Below are 24,996 nucleotides of genomic sequence, written 5' to 3' on the forward strand. Positions count from 1 at the left end.
TCCTGCTTATATTACAGCAGAGGAAACCACCATCACAATTACGATAAGAGCAATGAAGGAGTAACACAGGAAGCTATGAGCACTCATAAGGGAAGACCCCAATCCAATTTCATGATGAAGTGGTATCTGAGCCTGAACTGTAAAGGACTGGTAGGATTAGGTAAAGAGGAAGAAAAGTGGTATAGGCAGAGGGAATGGCATATGTGAAGACCCTGAGGTAGGGAGAAGCACAGAATGTTTAAGAAGGAAAGAAATACTGAGTGCCTGGAGTATACCGTGGGGAGAGAGGCAGGAGGCAGGGCTGGAAAGGAAGACAAGGACAAGGTCATCCAAGGAAGGTCTCATAGGCTTAGTTAAGAATTTTGTTCTTGGCCAGGCACTGTGGCTTACGCCGTATTGCCAGCACTTTGGGAGGCTGAGGTGGGTGGATCACGAGGTCAAGAGATCGAGACCATCCTGGCCAACATGGTGAAACCCCATCTCTACTAAAAATAAAAAAATTGGCTGGGCTTGGTGGTGTGCACCTGTAGTTCCAGCTACTCGGGAGGCTGAGGCAGGAGAATCTCTTGAACTTGGGAGGGGGAGGTTGTAGTGAGCTGAGATTGCGCCACTGCACTCCAGCCTGGGTGACAGAGTGAGACTCCATCTCAGAAAAAAAAAATTGTTATTTATTCAGAGAGTAAAAGGTTTCACCTTGGGGAGCAACATGGTAAGATTAGCCTTTAAAAAATCACTTCAGTTATGGATGAAGAATAGATTGGAAGAGGGCAATTGGATGTAAACATACCAATTAGGAAACTATTGCAATAGTGGAGGTGAGAGATAATGGTAGCTCAGACTAGGATGAAAGCAGTGGGGGATGGTCAGAAATGAACGAATTTGAGAAAAGAAGGTAAAATCACCAGGACTTAATGACTTACTAGAAATGAACAGGGAGAGAGCATTAGAAGGTGTCCAGGTTGATTCCCTACTTTTTGGCTTGAGGACAAAGACTTCTTGAAATTCAGTTGCTTATAAAACATACAAGGGCAGACATTGAATAAATAGTTAGATGTAATGGGATAGAGCTCAAAGGTGTTTGAACCAAAGATATAGATCTAAAAGTCATGAACGTATAGATGGTAACTTAAGTCGTGTTGGAATGAGAGCACTCAGGGATGGATTATAGAGTGACAGGTTAAAGGACTTTAATATTTGAAGATCAAGTAGCAGAGAATGAGCCAGAAAAGGACACTGAGAAAGACAGAGAAATAGAAGGAAAGCTAGAAAAGTATGATATCATGGAAGAGAAGGGAAAATGTATTTCAAGATGAAAATTATGCTAAGAGGTCAAATAAGATTAAAATGGCAAACTTTCTACTGGGTCTAGAAGCACGGAGAATATTGTGATCTTGGCAAGTGCCATTTATTAGAGAGAGCCTGGCACAAGAGCCAGAAGTAACAGGCTAAAAAATGTGTGGGAAGTGGGGAGAGTATATAGGACAACTGCTTTTGATAAATTTGGTTGTTTTAGTTATATTTCCTCAAATAGACTGTTTAAGTTCTTCATGACAAAAATCAAATTTTGTATTTTTTCCCTATAAGTTACAGCTCACTGCTGAGCACTCAGTAGTTAAGCAATAAATACTAATTGAGTAAAGGTTCCTTAGTAAGTTTAAGTTGCTAATTCATTCATCTAACATTTATTGAGCCCCAGCTTATGCCAAGCATTGTGCTTAGTGTTCAAATATAGGTATGATAGAAGATAGCCCTTATCTTCAAAGAGACTATGGGAAGGTAAATAACAATTACATTATAGTGTGCTAAGGGGGCCAACATGAGCCTACAGTTGTTTCAGAAATGTAAGAAATATATAGAAAAAGTACTTAATCCAGACCAACTGTGACAAAAGTGGTGCTGGAGCTGACTATTGAAGGACAAGGAGAACTTAGCCAGCTAAAGAAACATGGGGAAGGATGTTTTAGACAGAGAAAGCTGACACTCTGGATTCCAAAACAGGACACCTGGCTGGTGGTTTTGATTAGTTAATATGTATGGTAGTAAAAGTGATATGCATAAATAGTGCAACCTATCTGGCCAGGATGGACTAAGTCACGGCTTAGTGGTCATTGTCACTATGTGCTGGGTGTCTCCGATATAGTGCCTCCAAGTTTTAAAACTGGCCTCGATGATGAAGATTTCCTATTTCTTTTTTCCTTTTTTTCTGAGACAGAGTCTCACTCTGTCACCCAGGCTAGAGTGCAATGGCCTGGTCTCGGCTCACTGCAACCTTTGCCTCCCAGGTTCTAGCGATTCTCCTACCTCAGCCTCCTGAGTAGCTGGGACTACAGGCACCTGCCACCACACCCTACTAATTTTTGTATTTTTAGTAGAGACAGGGTTTCACTATGTTGGCCAGGCTGGTCTCAAACTCCTGACCTTGTGATCGTCCCATCTCTGCCTCCCAAAGTGTTGGGGTTACAGGCGTGAGCCACCAGCCCAGCCAGGATTTTTTATTTCTAAATTAGGTGAGTTGAGTTCCAATTGAGCTACCTTCTTGGAAAAGTAAGAGTAGGGCAGAGGACCACAGTAAGCATATTCCGCCCCCGCTCACCACCCCTCCGGGAAGCTGGGAAGCATCTGTTTCGATAATGAAAGATTGAGTGAGGACAAAGGATGCAAAAACCAAGGCAATTGCATATAAGGTCTTCAGCCATTAGAAGGCCAGAACCTCCTCTATGAACAGACAAATTATCTCTTTTGACGCTCTCTGTCACTGGATAGTTTTAAATGAATCAATGGAATTGATTCATTTTTATGAAAAATCCTAAAAATTTCTGGATACCCTGGATATTTTAGATGTTTCTACTTCATGACCACTACACCTTGTCAGGCATTGTACCAGATACCCAGACCTAGCCGGAAAGAACTTGACTCAGGGCCTCTACCTCAGTCTCTAACATTAGGAATATTCTATGTCATTGAAGCAAACCAAAGACTCATCTAACATTAAGTTGGAGAGTAGGGTATAGAATACAAGGATATCGTCCAGGGAGACCATGATCTTGCAGTCCATAAGCAGTTGAATTTCTAAGTATTTAATAATGGGCTATATACCTACACAACAGAGTATGGTTTAGAGATGGACATGAAACTAGTCAGTGTACATAAATTATCATTATGCTTCAGGTTGAACAAAAGTAGAACCTATCTGGATAAAATCCTACCACCATTCCATTGGCTATAACAGTCATTTGAATACTATAAAAACTATTTCCCTTGTTCATTCACTAACATGATTCATAATCTGTTTTACTGGATTGATAAGATTTGACATTCAGTACAAATCGAAGATGATTAATATTACTAATATCACCTGTGCAGAAGCACCTGTGGGATTTCCTAGCACAATATAAACACAAAGGTTTGGCTCAGTAAAGGGGTGGCAGCTGGTGTAGAGTATAAGTAAACAGCTGTCTAGGAAGCCACTGTCTCCTGGCAACTGAGGAAAACCCATATCAAGGATGAAACATTCCCTCTGTCTTGCCAAGTCCTAGTGTTGGCATTTCGTAAGGATGAGTAAGACATTTTGAAGCTTTTTTTTTTTTTTTAAATACAGAAGGTACTTTGAAGTAGATGTTATTACTCTTTGCAGATAACATGTTCCAATAGAAACATACACAATAGATTTTTGTCACATAGATTACATGAATCCCTTGAACACTACATGAGTTAATCTGTAAGAAATGAATAAAATAAAGGCCTGTATCTCTCACTCTTTGAAATTTTACTTGGTTGGTGTATCCTTAAGTCTTGAGTATATATACCAGTTTGTTCTCTTCTATGTAGCTGTGGTAGACAAAGAAATTCCTTGAAACACCTCTGCGTTTTTCTCTCTCTTTATGGATTAAATGTTCAATTATTGGCTGGGCGTGGTGGCTCATGCCTGTAATTTCAGCACTTTGGGAGGCTGAAGCAGGCGGATCACAAGGTCAAGAGATTGACACCATCCTGGCCAACATGGTGAAACCCCATTTCTACTAAAAATATAAAAATTAGCTGGACGTGGTGATGCATGCCTGTAGTCCCAGCTACTCAGGAGGCTGAGGCAGGAGACTAGCTTGAACCTGGGAGGCAGAGGTTGCAGTGAGCCGAGATGGTGCCACTGCACTTCAGCCTGGGGACAGAGCAAGACTCTGTCAAAAAAAAAAAAAAAAAAGTTCCATTATTAATGCATAAGGCTAATAAAAAGGAGTCACAGAAAAAATGCCCAAAAGATATCTCAAAGTACAACACAGACCCCATAGTGAATATGCAATTATCAGAGATCACTACCAAGACAGAACTGGGTATGCATTATACAGGAAAAGATGCAAGCTTCTGTTTTGGGTCTCTTAGATCTACTTTCTGGTTCATTTGAACTCATTCTAAGATATTATGTACCAAGACTAGTGGAGAAAAGAGAGCCAATTTGTAGTATAATAGAATAGTCTGAAATTCTAACATTAACAGTTTTCATATTTTTTACTGCTTAAAAGTTTTACATTAAAAAATCATATAGTAAAATTTACCTTTTTTGTCACATAGTTTTATGAATTTTAGCATATATGAATATGTGTAACCACCATCATAATTAGGCTATTAAAAATTTGTAATCCTATTTTAGGAGCAAATATTTTTAATTATCAATTCATAATAAGGTGGTATTAACTTTCAAATATGTAATCCTAAACATTGGAGGAATCAAGAGTCAGAGGAAAAAGATACTTTTAAAAAAGGATAATAAAAGAAAAGAACATATGAAGAAAAACAAATGATACAAACCTAACCTACTTTACAGTTGTCCAAAATTACATGTAAGAATTAAAGTCTACTTAATTTTATATTTATGTCTTTCAAGAACCCCAATGAAAAGTAGTAAATTACGTTGCACATATAAAACCTACAAATAGCAGTGATACTGTATTTTTCAGATGTAGTGACTACCACTATAAAAATTATTCCAAATAAGTAAGGAGTGCCTTCTCCATCTGTTGTTTTTAGACACCTAAGAGAGATGAATCCATTTTGTCCTAGAAAGTAGGCATCAAAAGCTTTTTGGATCAAGCTGAAGCAAATAAACACTTGAACATTATCACAAGAAGATAAAGTCTCAATAAACCAAATAAATTTTCCTTGACTTTTTTCTTGGCTCTAAGTAAGGAAAATGTTCATTTCTAAAGTGAATGGACTTTTCCAAAGCTTTGTGATGGATTGAAGGCAACGCAAACAATGATATAGTTCTGAGAATTTCAAAGCAGGACTGTTTTTACTAAGATTGCTGGGTATATAAGCTTTAAGTCAATAGCATTGGGAACAGAACACAGTGTTGTAAAACATCCTTAGGATTTCTGAATATTCTGCAAATGCCAGACACCATCATCTGCTGACATACAGATTTTGGTTTTTTGCCAGAAAAAAATAAAGCCCTGATCCTAACAATCTAGTCATAAAGCATCGTTGATTAGCTATTTCATGAAATTCCTGCAACAGTGTTGCTTCCATAGAGCATCTATTAACTAAAATTTTACTAAGCCTCAAATGACCCTAAGAAGTCAAACTCCCAGTTTAAGAAGCATCAGTGAAACAACCTAATTCTCCTGTGTCATGGCATTGGTTGGCAATGGAACCAAAGCCCTATTGTGTTCATTACTATCTTATTATAGACATTGATAAATGTCTAGGGTTTTATGTACCCACTGAGATTTACATATTTGTAACAAGAGGAAGGATTTGTCAATATATCCATTTACAGACTTGACATCAGTTCACAGATTGTAAGTATTTTTAATGGAAATAGATCTAAATACAGTCTAATTTATTGCACTGCAAGAACAGATGGTGAGTGGAAATGTTCCTTAAGCTATTTATTAAATTTAATGAAAGTGCTTCCTGAATGCTATTGGAAGTTTTCACTAGTACTAAAACTCTCTTAATTTGGTTTCTCTTTAATTTGGTCTTGAATCTTTAGTGTGCAAATAATAACCTCTTATGGAACTTGTTTTAAATGCATTCCTAAAGTTTCTGATTCAGAATATCTGAGGAAGGATCTAGGAATCTTCACTTTTAACCAAGCACCCCAGGTGATTCTGGTGTCATTGATAGACAACCATGATCTTAGCCTGTTTCAACTGAAAATAAAAATTTCATAACCACACATAAAACAAGAGTTCTGCACATATCTCTTACTTTATTCCAGAGGGATATCTGCCTAATTCCAAAAGAACTACATTCTAAAGCTCTAATTCGTTATTTACCCTATAGAAAGGACACTAAAACAAGTCAAAAAGAATTGTAAATTTTAGTGTAGGTCTGTATGTCAGAAAATATTTAGGTCTGTATGTCAGAAAATATTAAAAAGAAAAGATGGAGATTTGGGAAGATGTTCAGAAATTCAAAGGTATTGTTTTTGTTTTAGACCTGGAAGAGACCTAATAGATATCATTTAGAAAAAAGTTTAGCAAACTACAACCTGGGGGCCAAATCTGACCCACTGATTGGTTTTGTAGGGCTCAAAAGCTGAGTGGTTGTTATATTTTTAAATAGCTTATTTTTTGTTTTTAAAATTTTATTTTATTTATTTATTTTTAGAGATAGGGTCTCACTGTGTTCCTCAGGGTGGTCTCAAACTTATGAGCTCAAGTAATCCTCCCGTCCTCACCTTCTAAAAATGCTGGGGTTACAGGTGTGAGCCACTGTATTCAGCCTAATTTTTTTAAATCAAAAGAGGAATAATATTTTGTGGCATGTGAAGATTATATGAAATTCAAATTTCAGTATCCACGAATAAAGTTTCATTGGAACACTGCCATGCTCACTCACTTACATATTTACTCTGGCTGCTTTTGTACTACAACAGGAGAACTGAGAAGTTGTGACTCAATTTACCAGGCAAAAAGCTTTTAATTTCTATGTAATTAAATTTTTCAAAATTCTCATGATCTTGAGTCATAGTTAAAAAGTATTTTCTCCAGCATAAAGGGATTTAACCCCTGGTTTTTTTCTAGTTTTTTGCATGGCTCTATTTTTTACATATATATAGTTAGTGAGACTTTTTTTTTGAGACAGGGTCTTGCTCTGTCACCCAGGTAGAGTGCAGTGGCATGACCCCGCTCACTACAGTCTTGATCTCCCAGTCTCAAGTAATCCTTCCATCTCAGCCTCTGGAGTAGCTGGGAGTAGTAGGCGTGTGCCACCATGCCAAGCTAATTATTTTGTATTATTTGTAGAAACAAGGTCTTGCTATGTTCCCCAGGCTGGTCTCAAACTCCTGGACTCAAGAGATCTTTCCATCTTGGTCTCCCAAAGTGCTGGAATTACAGGCATGAGCCACTGCACCTGGAAGGGATATAGTCTAAGGACAAAAAAACTGCAAATAAATGTAAAGCCTTATGTAATATTTTTATTAGTAGTAAGCTTGTTGGTATAATTATTTTGAAGCTTTTTTTTTTTTTTTTGAGATAGAGTCTCACTCTGTCACCCAGGCTGGAGTGCAGTGGTGCAATTTTGGCTTGTTGCAACCTCTGCCTTCTGGATTCAAGCAATTCTCTTGCCTCAGCCTCCTGAGTATCTGGGATTACAGGTGCATGCCACCCCGCCCAGGTAATTTTTGTCTTTTTAGTAAGAGGGGGTTTCACTATGTTGGCCAGGCTGATCTCGAACTCCTCACCTCAGGTGATCCACCCACCTCAGCCTCCCAAAGTGTTGGGATTACAGGCATGAGCCACCGCACTGGGCCATTTTGAAGCTTTTATGTAAACTTTAGGATAAAACAAATCAGTAGTTACGTCAATGTCATTAGGAACCAAGATTTTCTATATAAGAAAAAAGGAAATACAGGTTGGGTGTGGTGGCTGAGGCCTGTAATCCCAGCACTTTGAGAGGCCAAGGCAGGCGGATCATGAGGTCAGGAGATCGAGACCATCCTGGCCAACATGGTGAAACCCTGTCTCTACTAAAAAAAAAAAAAAAAAATTAGCTGGGCGTGGTGTCGCACACCTGTAGTCTCAGCTACTCAAGAGGCTTAGGTAGGAGAATTGCTTGAACCCAGGAGGCAGAGATTGCAGTGAGCCAAGATCGCACCACTGCACTACAGCCTGGGCGACAGTGCGAGACTCAGTCTCAAAAAAAAGAAAAAGGAAATACAAATATCAAAGAAATTAGGTTAAAACCCTGACACATTATATTTAATATGCAACTGTCAATATTAACTCATTTTTAAAATTATATATTTCTTTTCTCAGCACAGTGAATTTTAATGTCTCCCTTTTGCGGGAGGAGAGGTCTCACTACCCACTTTTGAAGACGCCCCAAAGGTTGTCTGGTAGTTTGGTGCAGAAAGGATTTGGTCCAATCTTGCGCTGGCTAGGATACAGAAAGGCACATAAAGTTTGTGGCTCAAAGTCCTCCGGGCTGGGGTGGGGCAGAATGTGCACAGGAAAGTCGTTTGGGGAAAGACTTGTAGGAGTGTGGGCTTCCTGTGACTGAGGTAGTTGGTCTTGGTGGACCAAAGCTGGGGTGGCCCAGGGCAGCCTGAATCCTCAGGCTGGGAAGACGCTTCTGTGGTGGCCTCTGTCTAGGGGAGCTAGTTCGCCAGCTCACTGCTTTCAAACCACAGCTGGATCTCTCTCTGGCCCCGATATCCTGAATAGCTGGTGTGGACGTTCCTGCTGATGTGGATGTTGCTGAAGTCTCCCCACATGGTCACAGAGTCAGCCTCAGCTCTGTCGGTGTATCTTATCATGGTCCTTGAGGTGTCGACCACATTGTACCCTTTCCAGACCATGGCCATCAACAGGCCTTGAGCTCATGTAGCTAAGAAGGACTGGGTAGAAGGGCTTCCTCGGTAGGTCCTGGTAGTGTTCAGCAAGGACATTCTCTGGCCAACTGCAGGATCTTCATCCCCACCAGCGTGAAGCCCTGCCTCCAAAGCACTGGATCACATGTCTACCAGGCCGCCGCAAGACCCCATCTGGCTTCAATGAGACCAGGGTCCCCTCCTGGATCAAGAAGGGTCCTCCTGAACTGGGGTCCAGAGCCCACAGGTCGTACAGGAGCCCTGCCAGCCACTGCAGCCAAGAGGCTGCAGGTGATGTCTGGCCACAGGCCATTGGCTCTAAAAATTATATGTTTTAGTCCTGAAGGGCCTAGAAACAATGACTATACAATATTTATGAGCACTCCTAGCTCACAGATGAGTGATCCACATTAAAAGGAGCCAGGAATCCATTTTAAAAATGCATGAAGTTTTCAAAGACTAAAGGGGTAATGTCAGAACATAGAAGCCAAAGCTGGTGCAATTTGAACATCTAAAATACAAAAAAAATGACTACAATTGATTAAAATATATTGAATATATATTAAAATCCATGCATCCATGATCATACTGAAAAAGGAACCCTTTCCCAAAAGGGGAAAACAGTTTTCATTTGCTGCCATTGGAGGTGACTACTGATAGGTAGATAGATAAAATATATATAGAATTCTGAAAATCTGTAATTAAAAGGAAAGAAATATTTATTCTGTCTTACTAGTAGGAAGCAAATTTCAGTGTACTGAAATACATAGCAACGAAGCAGGATTTATTTAAGAAATTCTAAGATAGTTAAATATTAGGAAACCTATTAATAAAATTCATCATTAAGGGATCTAAGGTGAAAATCAAATTATCACTCCCATAGGTGTTGAAAAAGCATTTGATAAAATCGTCTTAATTTTTAAAAATCACTCTGAAAGGTAGAGATTAGATACATTTTCCCACTGAGATAAAATGTTTTTCATATCCAAATGGAATAGAACTGATAATATAAAAACTGCCCATAGGCTGGGTAATCCCAGCACTTTGGGAGGCCGAGGTGGGTGGATCACGAGGTCAGGCAGTCGAGAACAGCCTGGCCAACATGGTGAAACCCCGTCTCTACTAAAAATACAAAAATTAGCCGGGCATAGTGGCAGACACCTATAATCCCAGCTACTCAGGAGGCTGAGACAAGAGAATCGCTTGAACCTGGGAGACAGAGGTCGCAATGAGCTGAGATCGTATCATCACGCTCCAGCCTGGGCAAGAGCGAGACTGTCTCAAAAAAACAAAAACAAAACCCTGCCCATAATGAAGCAGTAACAGAAGCAGCATTTCTACTACAGTTGTAAAAATACAAGGATGCCTATATCACCACTATTATTTAATATTGTATTGGAGGTAGTAGGAAGATGTTAGTATAAAAATTGAAAAGGAAGAAAGAAAACTACTATTATTTGCAGACAATGGTTATCTCCCTAGAAAACCCAAGAAATCAACTAAAGTTTTACTGTAAGAAAACTCAGTAAGGTAGCAGGGCACAAAAGTATACAGAAATTAGTAGGTTTAATGTCTTCAGACTATATGCAGATAGAAAATGTAAGAAGAGATGAAATTCCTGCTTAAAATAGCAACAAAAAATGATAAAAAGAAGTAGTAATGAATCTAATAAGAGAGATACAAAACCTATGCAAAATAAAAAAACAACTTTTTTTTCAAGACAGAGTCTCACTCTGTTACCCAGGCTGGAGTGCAGTGGTACATCTCAGCTCACTTCAGCCTCCGCCTCCCAGGTTTAAGCTATTCTCCCACCTCAGCCTCCCAAGTAGCTGGGATTACAGGCGTGCACCACCATGCTGGGCTAATTTTTGTGTTTTTAGTAGAGACAGGGTTTTGCCATGTTGGCCAGGCTGGTCTCAAACTTCTGACCTCAGGTGATCCACCTGCCTTGGCCTCCCAAAGTGCTGGGATTATAGGCATGAGCCACCATGCCCAGCCATGAAAAAACTTTAAGACAACACTAATTCATACAAAATAAGATGAGCAAATTGAAAGACACTGGAAACACTCATCATTATTAAAGATGTTGGTTTTCTGTTGCGTGTGTGTGTGTATGACTGCTTTTTAATTTATTTATTATTTTTTTTATTTTTGAGATTGGGTCTTGCTCTGGTGCCCAGGCTGGAGTGCAGTGGTGTAATCTTGGCTAATTGCAGCCTTGAAGATGTTTGTTTTCTAAGAGTATTAATACATGTAATCAAATTTCAATAAAAACTCCTGTAAGGGTTTTTTTTGGTTTTCTCACCCCATTTTTTTTTTTCAAGTAGAGAAGTTACTCCCGTAATTCATGTCAAAAAAAGTAAACAAACAAGATAGCTAGGAGATGTCAGAAAGGAAGAGCAAACAGTGGGGACCAGCACTGTCAGATCTGTGGAATATATTTAAAAGTTTCACTTATTAAAGCAGTGTGGTACTAATGCATGAAAGGAAGACTGACCAATGGAATAGGATAGAAAAATCCAGAAATATACTAAAAAATATATATGAATTTATTAATAAAGGCTCAATCCTAAACTAGTGGGGTAAAGATAGATACTTAACTTTTATTGGGACCACTAAGTAGACTTTTGAAAAAGGATAAAGTTGAATCCTTACATGTTACACTAGGATAAATTCCAAATGAGTCAATATTTAAAATGAAAATTAAAATCATAATAATTCTGGAAGAGAACATGGAAGAATTATTTTAATATTTTGAAATGTAACAGTGCCTCAAAATCCTGATGTCATAAAAGTTAAATTTGACTATATAGAATTCAAAAATCTTCTATATGACAAAAGATAAATGCAAGGTAAAAATGGGTATTTATAACTCATATCACATGCTTTTGTGTAAAAGACGGAAAATCAAGAATCCATGTTTTCATTTCCTTATGTATGTATACAGAATTCTGTAAGGATCTATAGAAAATTAATAATAGTAGTTATTTATGGTGGAGGTGGAGTACTGGGTAGATAGAAGATAAGAATGGGAGGGAAGCTTTTCACTGTATAACTTTTTTATACATATTGGCCTTTAAATCAGGTGAATATATTGCCTATATGGAAAGTTAAATTTTTTAAAAGTCCCAACTTTCATATAGCTTACTTTCCAGTGCAGGGAGATTTAAAAAAATCAATATACACTTGGAGTCATAGTGAGATAATTAAATCTATGAATACAAGAAACTTATTTATTTTGTTAGTATTCACAGTGCCTCAAAAGGAGTGAAGCACATACTAGTAGCTCAATAAACACTTTTTGAATAACTGTAAAATCACTTGTTTTAAGTCCTGTCTGTATGATTATGTTATTTTTCTACTAGTTTTTCAGTGTAAGGAGACATATCATGAACTGAAACTATAACAGATTGTACCTGTTGCAGATAGTGTCAGGAACATATATCTTCAGGTCTTCTGTGACCTCTTTCATCACCCTCTGGTAACCAGACATTCCTGGGTCTTTGATATAATAAGGATTGTTTCTCATTAAATATTCCCCCAAATAATTAATTGGGTCAAACTTGCTTGGAGTATCAACTTCTGTCAAAACCTTCTTCTTTTCTACCTGAGTTAACATGCTTTCTATTCCAGGAATTAAGGTGGGTAGAAGTTTGTCAAGCAAATATACACGATTATTCAGTGTCATGCTTTCAGTATTAAACCACTCTTTGGCCAAATTATCCCTAGGGAGTTTTTTTTCAGCCTTTTTTTCTAGTTCCTTCTTCAGATTTTCCTTATCTATTATTTTCTGCTGCATTGCTTGGGCTCTTGCCTCCATCCTTTCAAAGAGATTTTTCTTCCATGGTTGCTCTAGCTTTGATTCCAGGTCAGTTTCATCTAAAGTAAAAATCACTTTTGCAGGTTTTCTAACTGCAATATTACCTGAGGCTTCAGTTTTAGAGTCCTTTATTGAATCAGGTGAAATTGTTTGCTGCCCCTCCAGGTTTAATTCTGAGGGAGAAAAAAAAAAAGTGAAATGTAAGAAATGTTAGAAGTAAATTTTAATCTACATGACTTTAGAATAATATTTGAAAATTTTTTCATATGTATTTACACAGTGGATTGGAACAATGTCAGCTGAAAGTAACAGAAAATCAGACAAAGTGACTTTAACCATAAAGATAGTTATTGTTGACTGTCATTCAGCAGCTCAGTAATTTCATTAAGTACCTAGGCCGTTTCTGTTAATTTTTTTTTTTCTTTTTTTTTTTTTCTTTTTTTTTTTGAGACGGAGTCCCTCTCTGTCACCCAGGCTGGAGTGCAGTGGTGCAATCTTGGCTCACTGCAAACTCCGCCTCCTGGGTTCAAGCAATTCTCCTGCCTCAGCCTCCTGAGTAGCTGGGATTACAGGCATGTGCCACCACACCCAGCTAATTTTTGTATTTGTAGTTGAGGTGGGGTTTCAGCATGTTTGTCAGGCTGGTCTTGAACTCCTGACCTCATGATCCGCCTGCCTCGGCCTCCCAAAGTGCTGGGATTACAGGTGTGAGCTACCTTGCTTGGCTGTTTTTATTGATTTTTGTTCATTTTTTGTGCTTGTACCTCATGATCACATGATGACCATTACAGCTCTAGCCATAACTTCCTCACAACAAAAAAAATCCCTTTGAAGATAAAGGATTTTTCTCCTCTTGAGGCTCTGTTTTATTATCCGAGAGAAGATCCCAGACTCCCCACTCTAAGACTTCTCTTTACATTTCTTCGGCCTTAACTAGGATACATGCCCAGACCAATCACTAGTAAAGGGAAATGGGATTACTATGAATAGTATAGACCAATTATCATTTATTTCTTGATGTCAGGGTTTGCATCAGGTTCTCTGATATCAAGTGATTTTCATTTGCTACAACATTGAGGTTCAGTTGGCAGGCAAAAAGGTAAGGAAAGCTGGGTGCAGTGGCTCACATTTGTAATCCCAACATTTTGGGAGGCTGAGGTGGGAGGACTGCTTAAGCCTAGGAGTTCAAGGTCAGCCTAGGCAACGTTAGGAAAATCCTGTCTCTACAAACAATAAAAAAATTATCCAGGCATGGTGGTGCACACCTGTGGTCCCAGCTACTCAGGGGGCTGAGGTGGAAGGATCATTTGAGCCCTGGAGATTGAGGCTGCAGTGAGCCATGATCACACCACTGCACTCCAGTGAGACTTTGTCTCAAAAAAAACAGATGAGGAAATGTGTGCTGAGGAAGCAAAGAGTCTAACGCACTTGTATATGTAAATACATTTCTCTTCATCATTTTATTTCCAGCTTCCTTTATATGTTCATTTTTTAAATGAAAGATGGAGATATTAGACCAAGATGGTGGACTGAGAACAGGCACCTACATCCCCTCCCTACCAAAATCTCTAGCAATGACAGGAAAAGTTGTATGTATGTTTTTAAAATAAAAAATTGCATAAGAATACTGCAATCATGAAGGGGGCCTTCAGGAGTCAGGAATTTCGAAGATCTCTGAAAAATGTTAGGCAGGGGAATTCAGCTAATTGAAGAAACTATAGGACTAAAAAGATATGGTGGAGACCACTGTAAAATTTGGGAGCAGATTTGAGGCACCCCAAGTTTAGAGGGTGTAGATATGGACCATAGGGGAAAGACTGACCTTTTTGTATATCTTCATCCCCATTTGAGCTAATCGTCAGGCACTAGAGGTATTTTCCCCTGCACTGAGTTTAGGTGTATAGATGTTTAGGCTAGAGAAGCAGGATTTCCATCCACAGAGAAAATGAAGTATTAACAGATTTCACTATCTGCACATCTTGTCCTTCCCCCACAATCACTGGCATCAAACTATAGAAAACAGTAACTCTATAGGAAAGCAGATAGAGAATCTCAAATTAAAATGTAAGCACACATTCACAGAATGTTTAAGAAAAATCACCCTCATAACTAAATTCAACAAACAGAATAACAAATACCACCCAAGGAAATATCATTAAATAAAACAAATGTAAGCAGTCCTTAAAAGAATGAATACCCTCAAAGCAGAGAAATTAGAAGAAATTAAAAGCTATTAAAAAGAACACTTATGAGAATATAGAACATCTGGTGCTACATCTTGGTTTCTAATATCACTCTCCAATTAAAAAAAAATCAGAGATATAGCTGATTATAGGACTGGGCTCATCTTGTATATAGGAGGTATATACAAAAGTATCTTGTAGTGTCTGGAGTATCTTGTAGTATCAGAAAGTAAGGAAGTGTTAAAAAAAAAACTATAACTATAGTATAAATAAGTAAAAAGACAAATTTCCTGTGCAGAAATATTCCAAATAATTTATGTAGATACTCCACGCTCAAGGCTGTAGAGCATAACTCCCTCTCCTTAAGTGTGGACTGCATACAGTGACTTCCTCTCAAAGAGTACGATATGGAAATGAGAGGGGGAAAGTAACTTTACAGTAGAGAAACATGAAAAATACTATCTCAGCCTAATGACCGATATTAACGTCAATAGTTATACGTCATGTTGATAGCGTATACCCTTATGTATATGTATATGAGTATATGACAGCATATACTCAGCCTCCCGAGTAGCTGGGACTATAGGTGCACATGACCATGCCTGGCTAATTTTTGTACTTTTTTCTTTTTTTGGTAAAGACGAAGTCTTGCTATATTGCTCAGGCTGATCTCAAATTTCTGGATTCAAGTGTTCTACCCACCTTGGCCTCCCAAAGTGCTAACATTACAGACATGAACCACTATGCCCAGCCAATCCAGAACATTTAATATTAATCTTATAAAAGTGTCAGAAGGGGTAAGCCAAGAGTTAGACATAATGAAATATTCAAATAAATAATGTAAGAAATCTCTCAGAAGTCTTCAACTTTGAAATGCTTACCAAATGGAGTTTCCACTTGTAATGATAAAAACATTCTGGAACTAGACAGTGGTAACAGTTGCATAGCATTGTGAATTTACTTAATGGCTCTGAATTGTATACTTTAACATAGTTTAAATGGTAAATTTTATGGTATATGTATTTGCCACAAATTTTTTATAAGCCTACCAAATAAACACAGGATAGACGATTAAAATATAAAAGTAAATTGATTTCCTAGGAACTACCTATCAATAGCTAATTTTAAATATTTTATATTTTTGGTTATCAATGAAAATACAATTTTATAAAGCTTCATGTCATTATAGCAACAAAAAATTTAAAATATCTAGAAATAAGCCAAACAGAAATGTGTCAGACTAATATGAAGAAAGCCATAAAACTTTACTGAAGTAGTATAGCCATAAGGATTGACATATAGATCAATGGAATAAAATTGAGAGTCCAGAAATAAACCCATACATCTATGACCAATTGATTATTTTTTAAAGTCCCTCTTCTACTCTGAAACCAATTGATTTTTGACAACGGTGCCAAGACAATTTCATGGAAAAAGCAGTCTCCTCAACAAATGGTACCATGACAACTGATATCTACATGTAAAGGGATGAATCTGGATGCCTACTTTATACCACATGTGAAAATTACAATTAGTCCTAACAGTCATATATACAACAGTCTACCCAGTATAACAGCAGAATACATATTTTTCTCAAGTGCACATGGCACGTTGTCTGGGATAGAACATATGGTAAGCCACAAAACAAGTCCCAATAGATTTTTTAAAATAGATACCATGTAAAGTATCTGTCTGTTCTTTTAATGAAGAATGCAAAACTTTATGAAGTTAGAAATCAATAAAGGAAAATTAGAAAATGTACAAAGCTACAGAAAATAAACAATTCATTCTTTTTTTTTTTCTTTTTTGAGATGGAGTTTCACTCTTGTTGCCCAGACTGGAGTACAATGGTGCAATCTTGGCTCACTGCAACCTCTGTCTCCCGAGTTCAAGCAATTCTCCCGTCTCAGCCTCCTGAGTAGCTGGGATTACAGGCACCCACCACTACACCCAGCTAATTTTTGGTATTTTTACTGGAGACAGGGTTGCACCATGTTGGCCAAGCTGGTCTTGAATTCCTGATCTCAGGTGATCCGCCCATCTTGGCCTCCCAAAGCGCTGGGATTACAGGCATGAGCCACCACGCCTGGCCTTAAACAACTCATTCTTAAACAACTAATGGGTCAAAAAAAATCACAAGGGATATTAGAAAATAATAAGAGACAAATGAAAATGAATACACAACATACCAAAATTCATAGGATGCAGTGAGAAAAAGGGCTTAGAGGGAAAATCATAGCTGTAAGTGTTTACATTAAAAAAAATGTCGGCCGGGTGCAGTGTCTCATGCCTGTAATCCCAGTACTTTGTGAGGCTGAGGCAAGCAGATCACAATATCAAGAGATTGAGACCATCCTGGCCAACATGGTGAAACCTTGTCTCTACTAAAACACAAAAATTAGCCGGGTGTGGTGGCACGTACCTGTAGTCCCAGCTACTCGGAAGGCTGAGGCAGGAGAATTGCTTGAACCTGGGAGGCAGAGGTTGCAGTGAGCCAAGATTGTGCCACTGAATTCCAGCCTGGTGACAGAGCAAGACTCCGTCTCAAAAAAAAAAAAAAAATACCAAAAAGAAAATCAAATCAATAACCTAACTTTACACCTTAAGAAACCAGAAAAAGTCGTGCAAACTAAACCCAAAACCAACAAAAGAAAGAAAATAATAAAGATTAGAGATAAACAAAAGAGAGAATAGAAAAATAGCAGAGAAAAACACTCTAACCAAAAATTGGTTCTTTGAAAAGATCCACAGAATGAATATACCTTGAGGTAGACTGACAAAAACATTAGCAAAGATACATAAATAACCAAAATCAGAAATGAAAGTGAGGACATTACCACCAATCTTGCAGAGATTTTTTTTTTTTTTTTTTTGGGGTGGAGTTTCGCTCTTGTTACCCAGGCTGGAGTGCAATGGCGCGATCTCGGCTCACCGCAACCTCCGCCTCCTGGGTTCAGGCAATTCTCCTGCCTCAGCCTCCTGAGTAGCTGGGATTACAGGCACGTGCCACCATGCCCAGCTAATTTTTTGTAGTTTTAGTAGAGACGGGGTTTCACCGTGTTGACCAGGATGGTCTCGATCTCTTGACCTCGTGATCCACCCGCCTCGGCCTCCCAAAGTGCTGGGATTACAGGCTTGAGCCACCGCGCCCGGCCCTCTTGCAGAGATTTTAAAAAACAATTATAAGAGAATACTATGAGCAATTGTATGCCAGCATATTGGATAACCTAGAAGAAATGAACCAATTCCTTGAAATTACCTAAACTGACTCAAGAAGAAATAGAAAGTCTCAACAGATCCTGTGTTAGTTAGTTTATTTTGCATTGCTATAAAGGAATACCTGAAGGAAAAAAAAAAGAAATCCTTGAGACTGGGTAATTTACAAAGAAAAGGGGTTTATTTAGCTCATGGTTCTGCAGGCTGTATGTGAAACAGTGCCAGCATCTGTTCCCAGTGAGGCCTCAAGAAGCTTATAATCATGGTGGAAGGCAGAGGGGAGCTGGCATATCACATGGTGAAAGACGGAAAAAGAGAGAGAGGGAAGGGGTATCAGGCTCTTTTAAACAACCAGATCTCACATGAACTGATAGAAAGAGAACTCACTCATGACTGCAAGAACAGCAACAAACCATTCATGAGAGATCCACCCATAACCCAAAAACCTCCCACTAGCCCCACTACCAACATCAGAGGTCACATTTAAACATGAGATTTGGCAGGGACACACATTGAAACCATATTAGATCTCTAACAAATAAAGAGATCAAATCAGTGATCAGAAACTTCCCAACAAAGAAAAGTCTTGGATCAGATGGCTTCACTAGTGAATTCTATCAAATATTTAAAGAAGAATTAAAATGAATTCTTACCAAATACTTCCAAAAAATTAAAGAGGAGGGAACACTTCCTCATTCATTCTATGATGATAGAATTACTCTGATACTAAAGCTAGATAGACATCACAAGAAAATTATAGACCAATATTCCTTATGAATATAGATGCAAAAATCCTCAACAAAATATTAACAAATCAAATCCAAGACCATAATAAAAGCCTTTTCAACATGAAATCTTTCTAGATTTATCTCAGGAATGCAAAGGTGGCTCAACATAAGAAAATCAAGAAATGTAACCCATCACATTCAAAAAATGAAGGGGGAAAAGCCACATAATTATCTCAATGCATATGGAGATAACATTCCTCAAAATAATAAAGGGTAGTTATTTAAAAATCCACAATTGGCCAGGTGTGGTGGCTCATGCCTGTAATCCCAGCCCTTTAGGAGGCTGAGGTGGGAGGACTGCTTGAGTCCAGGAGTCTGAGACCAATCTGAGTAACATACTGAGGCCCTGTCTCTACAAAAAATTTAAAAATTAGCTGCATATGGTGGTAGCACATGCCTATAGTCCCAGCTACTTGGGGGGCTAAGGTGGAAGGATCATTTGAACCCTGGAGTCTGAGGCTTCAGTGAGCCATGATCATGCCACTCAGTCCAGTCTTGGTGACAGAGAGTGACCCTGTCTCAAAAAAAAAAAAAAAAAAAAAAAAAAATCTACAGTTAACATTATACTCAGTAATGGAACACGAAAAGCTTTCTCCCTAAAATCAGGAATAAGAAAAGAATGCCTACTTCCACCATTGCTGTTCAACAACATACCAGAAATTCTAGCCAGAGCTATGACAAGACAAACAAAAGGCATCCAAATTGGAAAGAAAGAGGTAAAACTGTCTCTATTCACAGATCCTATATATGGAAAGAATCCACAAAAAAACTACTAGACCTATTGATCAAATTCAATAGTGAAACATACTGAGACTCTGTCTGTTAAAAAAAAAAAAAAAAAGCCAGGTATGGTGGCACATATCTATAGTCCCAGCTATTGGTAGGCTGAGGTGGGAGAACTGCTTGAGCCTAGAAGTTCAAGGGTGCAGTGAGCTATGATTATATCACTGCACTCCAGTCTGGGCAACAGAGGGAGACCCTGTCTCTAAAAAAATAACAGGGAGAAAAAAGAAAAGCAATTCCATTTATAGAAGCAGCTAAAAGAATAAAATACTTAGAAATAAATCTAACCAAGGAAGTGAAAGATATATGCTGAAAACTATAAAACATTGCTGAAAGAAATTAAAGAAGACAGAAATAAATGGAAAGAGGTCCCTATTCATAGATAGGAATACTTCACATTAAGATATCAATTCTACCCCAAAGAGATCTACAGATTCAATGTAATCAAAAGTCCAACAGTCTTTTTCACAGAAATAGAAAAAGTGATCCTCAGATTAATATGAAACTGCAGAGGCCCGTGAATAGCCAAAATAAATCTTGGAAACAAGGAATAAACTTGAAGGATTTGCACTACCCAACTTTGAGACTTACTACAAAGCTACAGCAAATAAAACAGTACTGTCATAAGGACAGACATATAGATCAATAAAATAGGATAGAGAGGCCAGAAATAAAGTCTCATATACATATCGTCAATTGATTTCTGACTAGGGTTTCAAGACCATTCAATAGGGAAAGAATAATCTTTTCAACAAATGGTGCTGAGACAACCTGACATATCATGTAAAAGAATTAAGTTGGTCCTTTACCTTATATCATATACAAAAATGAACTCAAAACTAATCAAAGATGTAAACTTAAGAGAGAGAACTATACAACTCTCCCAGCTTGGGCAACATAGTGAGACCCTGTCTCTACAAAAAATTAAAAAAACAAATTAGCCAGGCGTGGTGATGCACACCTATAGTCTCAGCTACTCGGGAGGCTAAGGTGGGAGGATCACTTGAGCCCAGGAGGTCAAGGCTGCAGTGAGCCATGATTATGCCACTGCACTCCACCTTGGGCAACAGAGTGAGACCCTGTCTCTAAAAACAAACAAACAAGCAAACAAAACCATACAACTCTTAGATGGAAAATGAAAACTTGTGGAACATCTTCATGACAATGGCTTTAACAATGACTTCATAGATATAATACCAAGAGCACAGAAAACAAATAAAAAAAGATAAACTTCAAAATTAAAAACTTTTGTACATCAAAGAATTATGTAAAAATTGAAAAGATGATGTAGTAAATGAGAGAAAATGTTTATAAAGCATATAACTGATAAGGAATTAATAATTTAGAATACATAAATAACTTCTAAAACTCAATAACAATAAAACAACCTAATTCAAAAATGGGCAAAGGATTTGAACAGACATTTCTCCTAAGAAAAGATACAAATAGCCAATAAGCACATGAAAAGATGTTCAACATTATGAGTTATTAGGAAATGCAAATTATAACTACAATGAGATACCACTTCACACTTACTAAGATGGTTATAAGAAAACCAAAACAAACAAACAAAAACTCAGAAAATAACAAGTATTGGTAAGAATGTACAGAAATTGGAACTCTTGTGCATTGCTAGTGGGAATGCAAAGTGGTGCAGCCATTGTGGAAAATTGTTGTGAATTCTCAAAACATTAAACATAGAGCTGGAAACAGTGGCATGTGCCTGTAGTCCCAGATACTTGGCAGGCTGAGGTGAGAGGATTGCTTAAGCCCAGGAGTTCAATTACAGCCTAGGTAGCATACCAAGATCCTGTCTCTTAAAAAAATCAATAATAATGATCAATAATAGTAATATAGTTTAATTTTTTAAGGTAAACCTAGAACTACATATGACCCAGCAATCCCACTCCTATGTATATATCCAAAAAAGTTGAAAGCAGGGACTCAGATAACTTGCACATCAATGTTCATAGCAGCACTATATGCAATCAGTAAAAGGTGGAAACAACTCAAGCATCCATCCACAGATGAATGGATAAACAAAACGAAGTATATACGTACAATGAAATATCATTCACCCATTGAAAAAATGAAATTTTGGGGGTGGAGGAAGGAGAACACCAGGATAAATAGCTAATGCATATGGGGCTTAATACCTAGGTGATGGGTTGATAGGTGCAGCAAACCACCATGGCACATGCTTACCTATGTAACCTGCACATTCTGCACATGTATCCCAAAACTTAAAATAAAATAAAATATTTTAAAAAAATGAAATTTTGAGAGAGGCAGAGCAAGATGGCCTAACAGAACCCTCCAGTGATCATCTTCCGCACAGGAACACCACATTGAACAACTATCCACACAAGAAAGCATCTTCATAAGAACCAAAAATCAGGTTAATGATCACAATATCTGCTTTTAATATCATATCAAGGAAAGAGGCACTGAAGAGAATAGGAAAGACAGTCTTGAATTGTCTATACCACCCTTCCTCCATCTCCTAGTAGTGGCCTCTTAGTACAGAGAGAGAATATGATGCTTGGGGCAGGGAGAGCATAGTGACTATGGGACTTTGCATTGTAACGCAGTGCTGTCCTGTCACAGTGGAAAGCAACATGGGGCAGAATTCAGCTGGTGCCCACAGAGAAAGCATTTAGATCAGCCCTGGCCAGAGGGGAATTGTCCATCCCAGCAGTCAGAACCTGAGAGTTCCAGCTAGCCCACCACTGATACCTAAAGTGCTCTGGGGTTCTAAATAAACTTGAAAGGCAATTTAGGCTACAAGGACTGTAATTCCTGGGCAAGTCCTGGTGCTGGTACTGGGCTCAAAGCCAGTGGACTTGGAGTGTACATGGCCTAGTGAGACACCAGCTGGGGCAGCTAAGGGAGTGGTTGTGTCACCCCTCCCCCAACTCCAGACAGTACTTTGGCAGAGACTCCTTCCAATTAAGGAAAGGAGAAGAGGAGAGTAAAGAGGGCTTTGTCTTGCAATTTGGATACCAGCTCAGCTACAGTAAAATGAAGCACCAAGCAGAGTCCTGGAGTCCCCATGCTAGGCCCTACCTCCCAGAAAACAATTTTAAACACATCCTGGGCCAGAAGGGAATCTACTGTCTTGAGGGGAAGAACCCAGTCCTGGTAGGATTCTTCACCTGATGACTAAAGAGCCCCTGGGGCTTGAATGAACATCAGTGGTAGCCAGGCAGTATTCACTGCCTTGGGTGAGACCCAGTGCCATGCAGGATTCAGGTGTGACCCAGTGCATTTCCAGCTGTGGTGGTCATGGGAAAGACTCCATCTGATTGAAGAAGAAAGAGGTAAGAGTAAAAAGGATGTTGTCTTGCAACTTGGGTGCCTGCTAAGCCACAGTAAAATGAAACATCAAGTAGATTTCTAAAGTTACCAACTCTAGGCTCTAGTTACCAGACAGCATTTCTAGAACCACCCTGGGCTAGAAGAGAACTTGTTGCCCTGAAGGAAAAGAAACAAGCCAGGCTGGATCCTCTACCTGCTTACTAAAGAGCCCTTGGGTCTTGAATAAACATCAGCAGTAGCCAGATAATAGTTGCCAGAGGCCTTGGGTGAGACCCAGTACTGTGCTGGCTTCATGTTGCACCTGGCACAGTCCCAGTGGTGGTGGCCATGGTAGGGCTTATGTCACTCCTTCCACAAGTCTAGGCAGCTCAGCACACAGAGAGACTCAGGGATTGGGGGAGATGTAAGGGAAGAGGACAAGGATATCTGCCTGGTAATCCCAAGAATTCTCCTGGATCTTACCCAAGACAACTAAGGCAGTATCTCTACAAAGCTTCAAGAGTCACAGTGTTAGTGGGTTTGGGGTGCCCTCTAATGCAGATATGGCTGCAGTGACTGAAGACTTAGATTACAACACTCAATTCCCTTTGAATACTTAGAAAGCATTCCCAAGAAGAATGGGTACAAACAAGCCCAGACTGTGAAGACTATAGTAATTACCTAACTCTTCAATGCCCAGACATCAATGAACATCCACAGACATCATGACCTTACCAAAAAAAGTAAGGGAATACAGTGACAAATCCCAGAGTCACAGAGACATTTGATCTTTCAGATGGAGAATTCAAAACAGCTGTTTTGAGGAAGCTAATGAAATTCAAGATAACACAGAGAAGGAATTCAGAATCTTACCAGATAAATTTAACAAAGAAATTAAAATATTTTTTAAAAAATCAAGCAAAAATTCTGGAGCTGAAAAATTCAATTGACATATGGAAGAATGCATCATGGTCCCTCAATTGCAGTACTGATCAAGCAGAAGAAAGAATTAGTGAGTTTGAAGACAGGCTATTTGAAAATACAGCCAGAGGAGACAAAACTGTAAAAAAGAATGAAGCATGCCTGTAGTATCTAGAAAATAGCCTTAAAAGGACAAAGTTAAGAGTTAATGACCTTAAAGAGAAGGTAGAAAGAGAGATTTGGGTAGAAAATTTATTTAAAAGGATAAAAACAGAAAGCTTTCCAAACCCAGAAAAAGATAACAATATTCAGCTACAATATGATTTTTCTCAATAAAAGAAAATTATAGGCCAATATTTCTGATGAACATTGAAGCAAAATCCTCCACAAAATACTAGCAAGCCAAATTCAACAACACATCAAAAAGATAATTCATTGGCAATTATTTAAAAAGTAAAGACACAACAAATGCTGCAAGGAAGGCTTTGGAGAAATAGGAATGCTTTTACAACATTGGTAGGAATGTAAATTAATTCAACCATTGTGGAAGACAGTGTGGTGATTCCTCAAAGACCTAGAATCAGAAATACCATTTGACCCAGCAATCCCATTAACGGGTATACACCCCCAAAAATATAAATCATTCTACTATAAAGATGCATGCACATGTATATTCATTGTAGCACTATTTACAATAGCAAAGACATGAAGTCAACCCAAATACCCATCAATTATAGAATGGATAAAGAAAATGTGGTACATATACACCATCAAATATTATGCAACCATAAAAAAGAATGAAACCATGTCCTTTGCAGGGACATGGATGAAGATGTAAGTCATTATCTTCAGCAAACTAACACAGGAACAAAAAAAAACCAAACACCACATGTTTTCACTTATAAGTGGGAGCTGAACAAAGAGAATGCATGGACACAGGGAGGGAAACATCACATATTGGGGCCTGTTGGAGAGGTGTGGGGTGAGGTAGAGCATCAGCTATAAATAGCTAACACATGTGGGGCTTAATACCTAGGTGATGGGTTGATAGGTGCAGCAAACAACCATGGCACATGTTTAACTATGTGACAAACCTGTACATCCTGCACGTGTATCCTGGAACTTAAAATAAACTAACAATTTTTATAAATCCTTCATTCATTGAGATTCATC

The 24,996-nt window shown here is 38.4% G+C and overlaps 1 protein-coding gene and 1 pseudogene across 1 annotated transcript in view; both read right to left on the reverse strand.

The window, feature by feature from the left end:
* EFCAB5 (EF-hand calcium binding domain 5) overlaps positions 1-24,996 on the reverse strand; it is a 133,828-nt gene that overhangs the window by 86,634 nt on the left and 22,198 nt on the right. Inside the window, exon 4 of the mRNA XM_032279329.1 lies at positions 12,232-12,808. Within this exon, the coding sequence (XP_032135220.1) occupies positions 12,232-12,808 (577 nt within the window). The remainder of the gene's footprint in view (positions 1-12,231; positions 12,809-24,996) is intronic.
* Positions 8,132-9,259, reverse strand: LOC116552582 (annotated as a pseudogene).

Source organism: Sapajus apella, unplaced genomic scaffold (assembly GCF_009761245.1).
Source record: "Sapajus apella isolate SASKATOON/1434 unplaced genomic scaffold, GSC_monkey_1.0 scaffold12, whole genome shotgun sequence".
In the NCBI taxonomy this organism is placed as follows: Eukaryota; Metazoa; Chordata; class Mammalia; order Primates; family Cebidae; genus Sapajus; species Sapajus apella.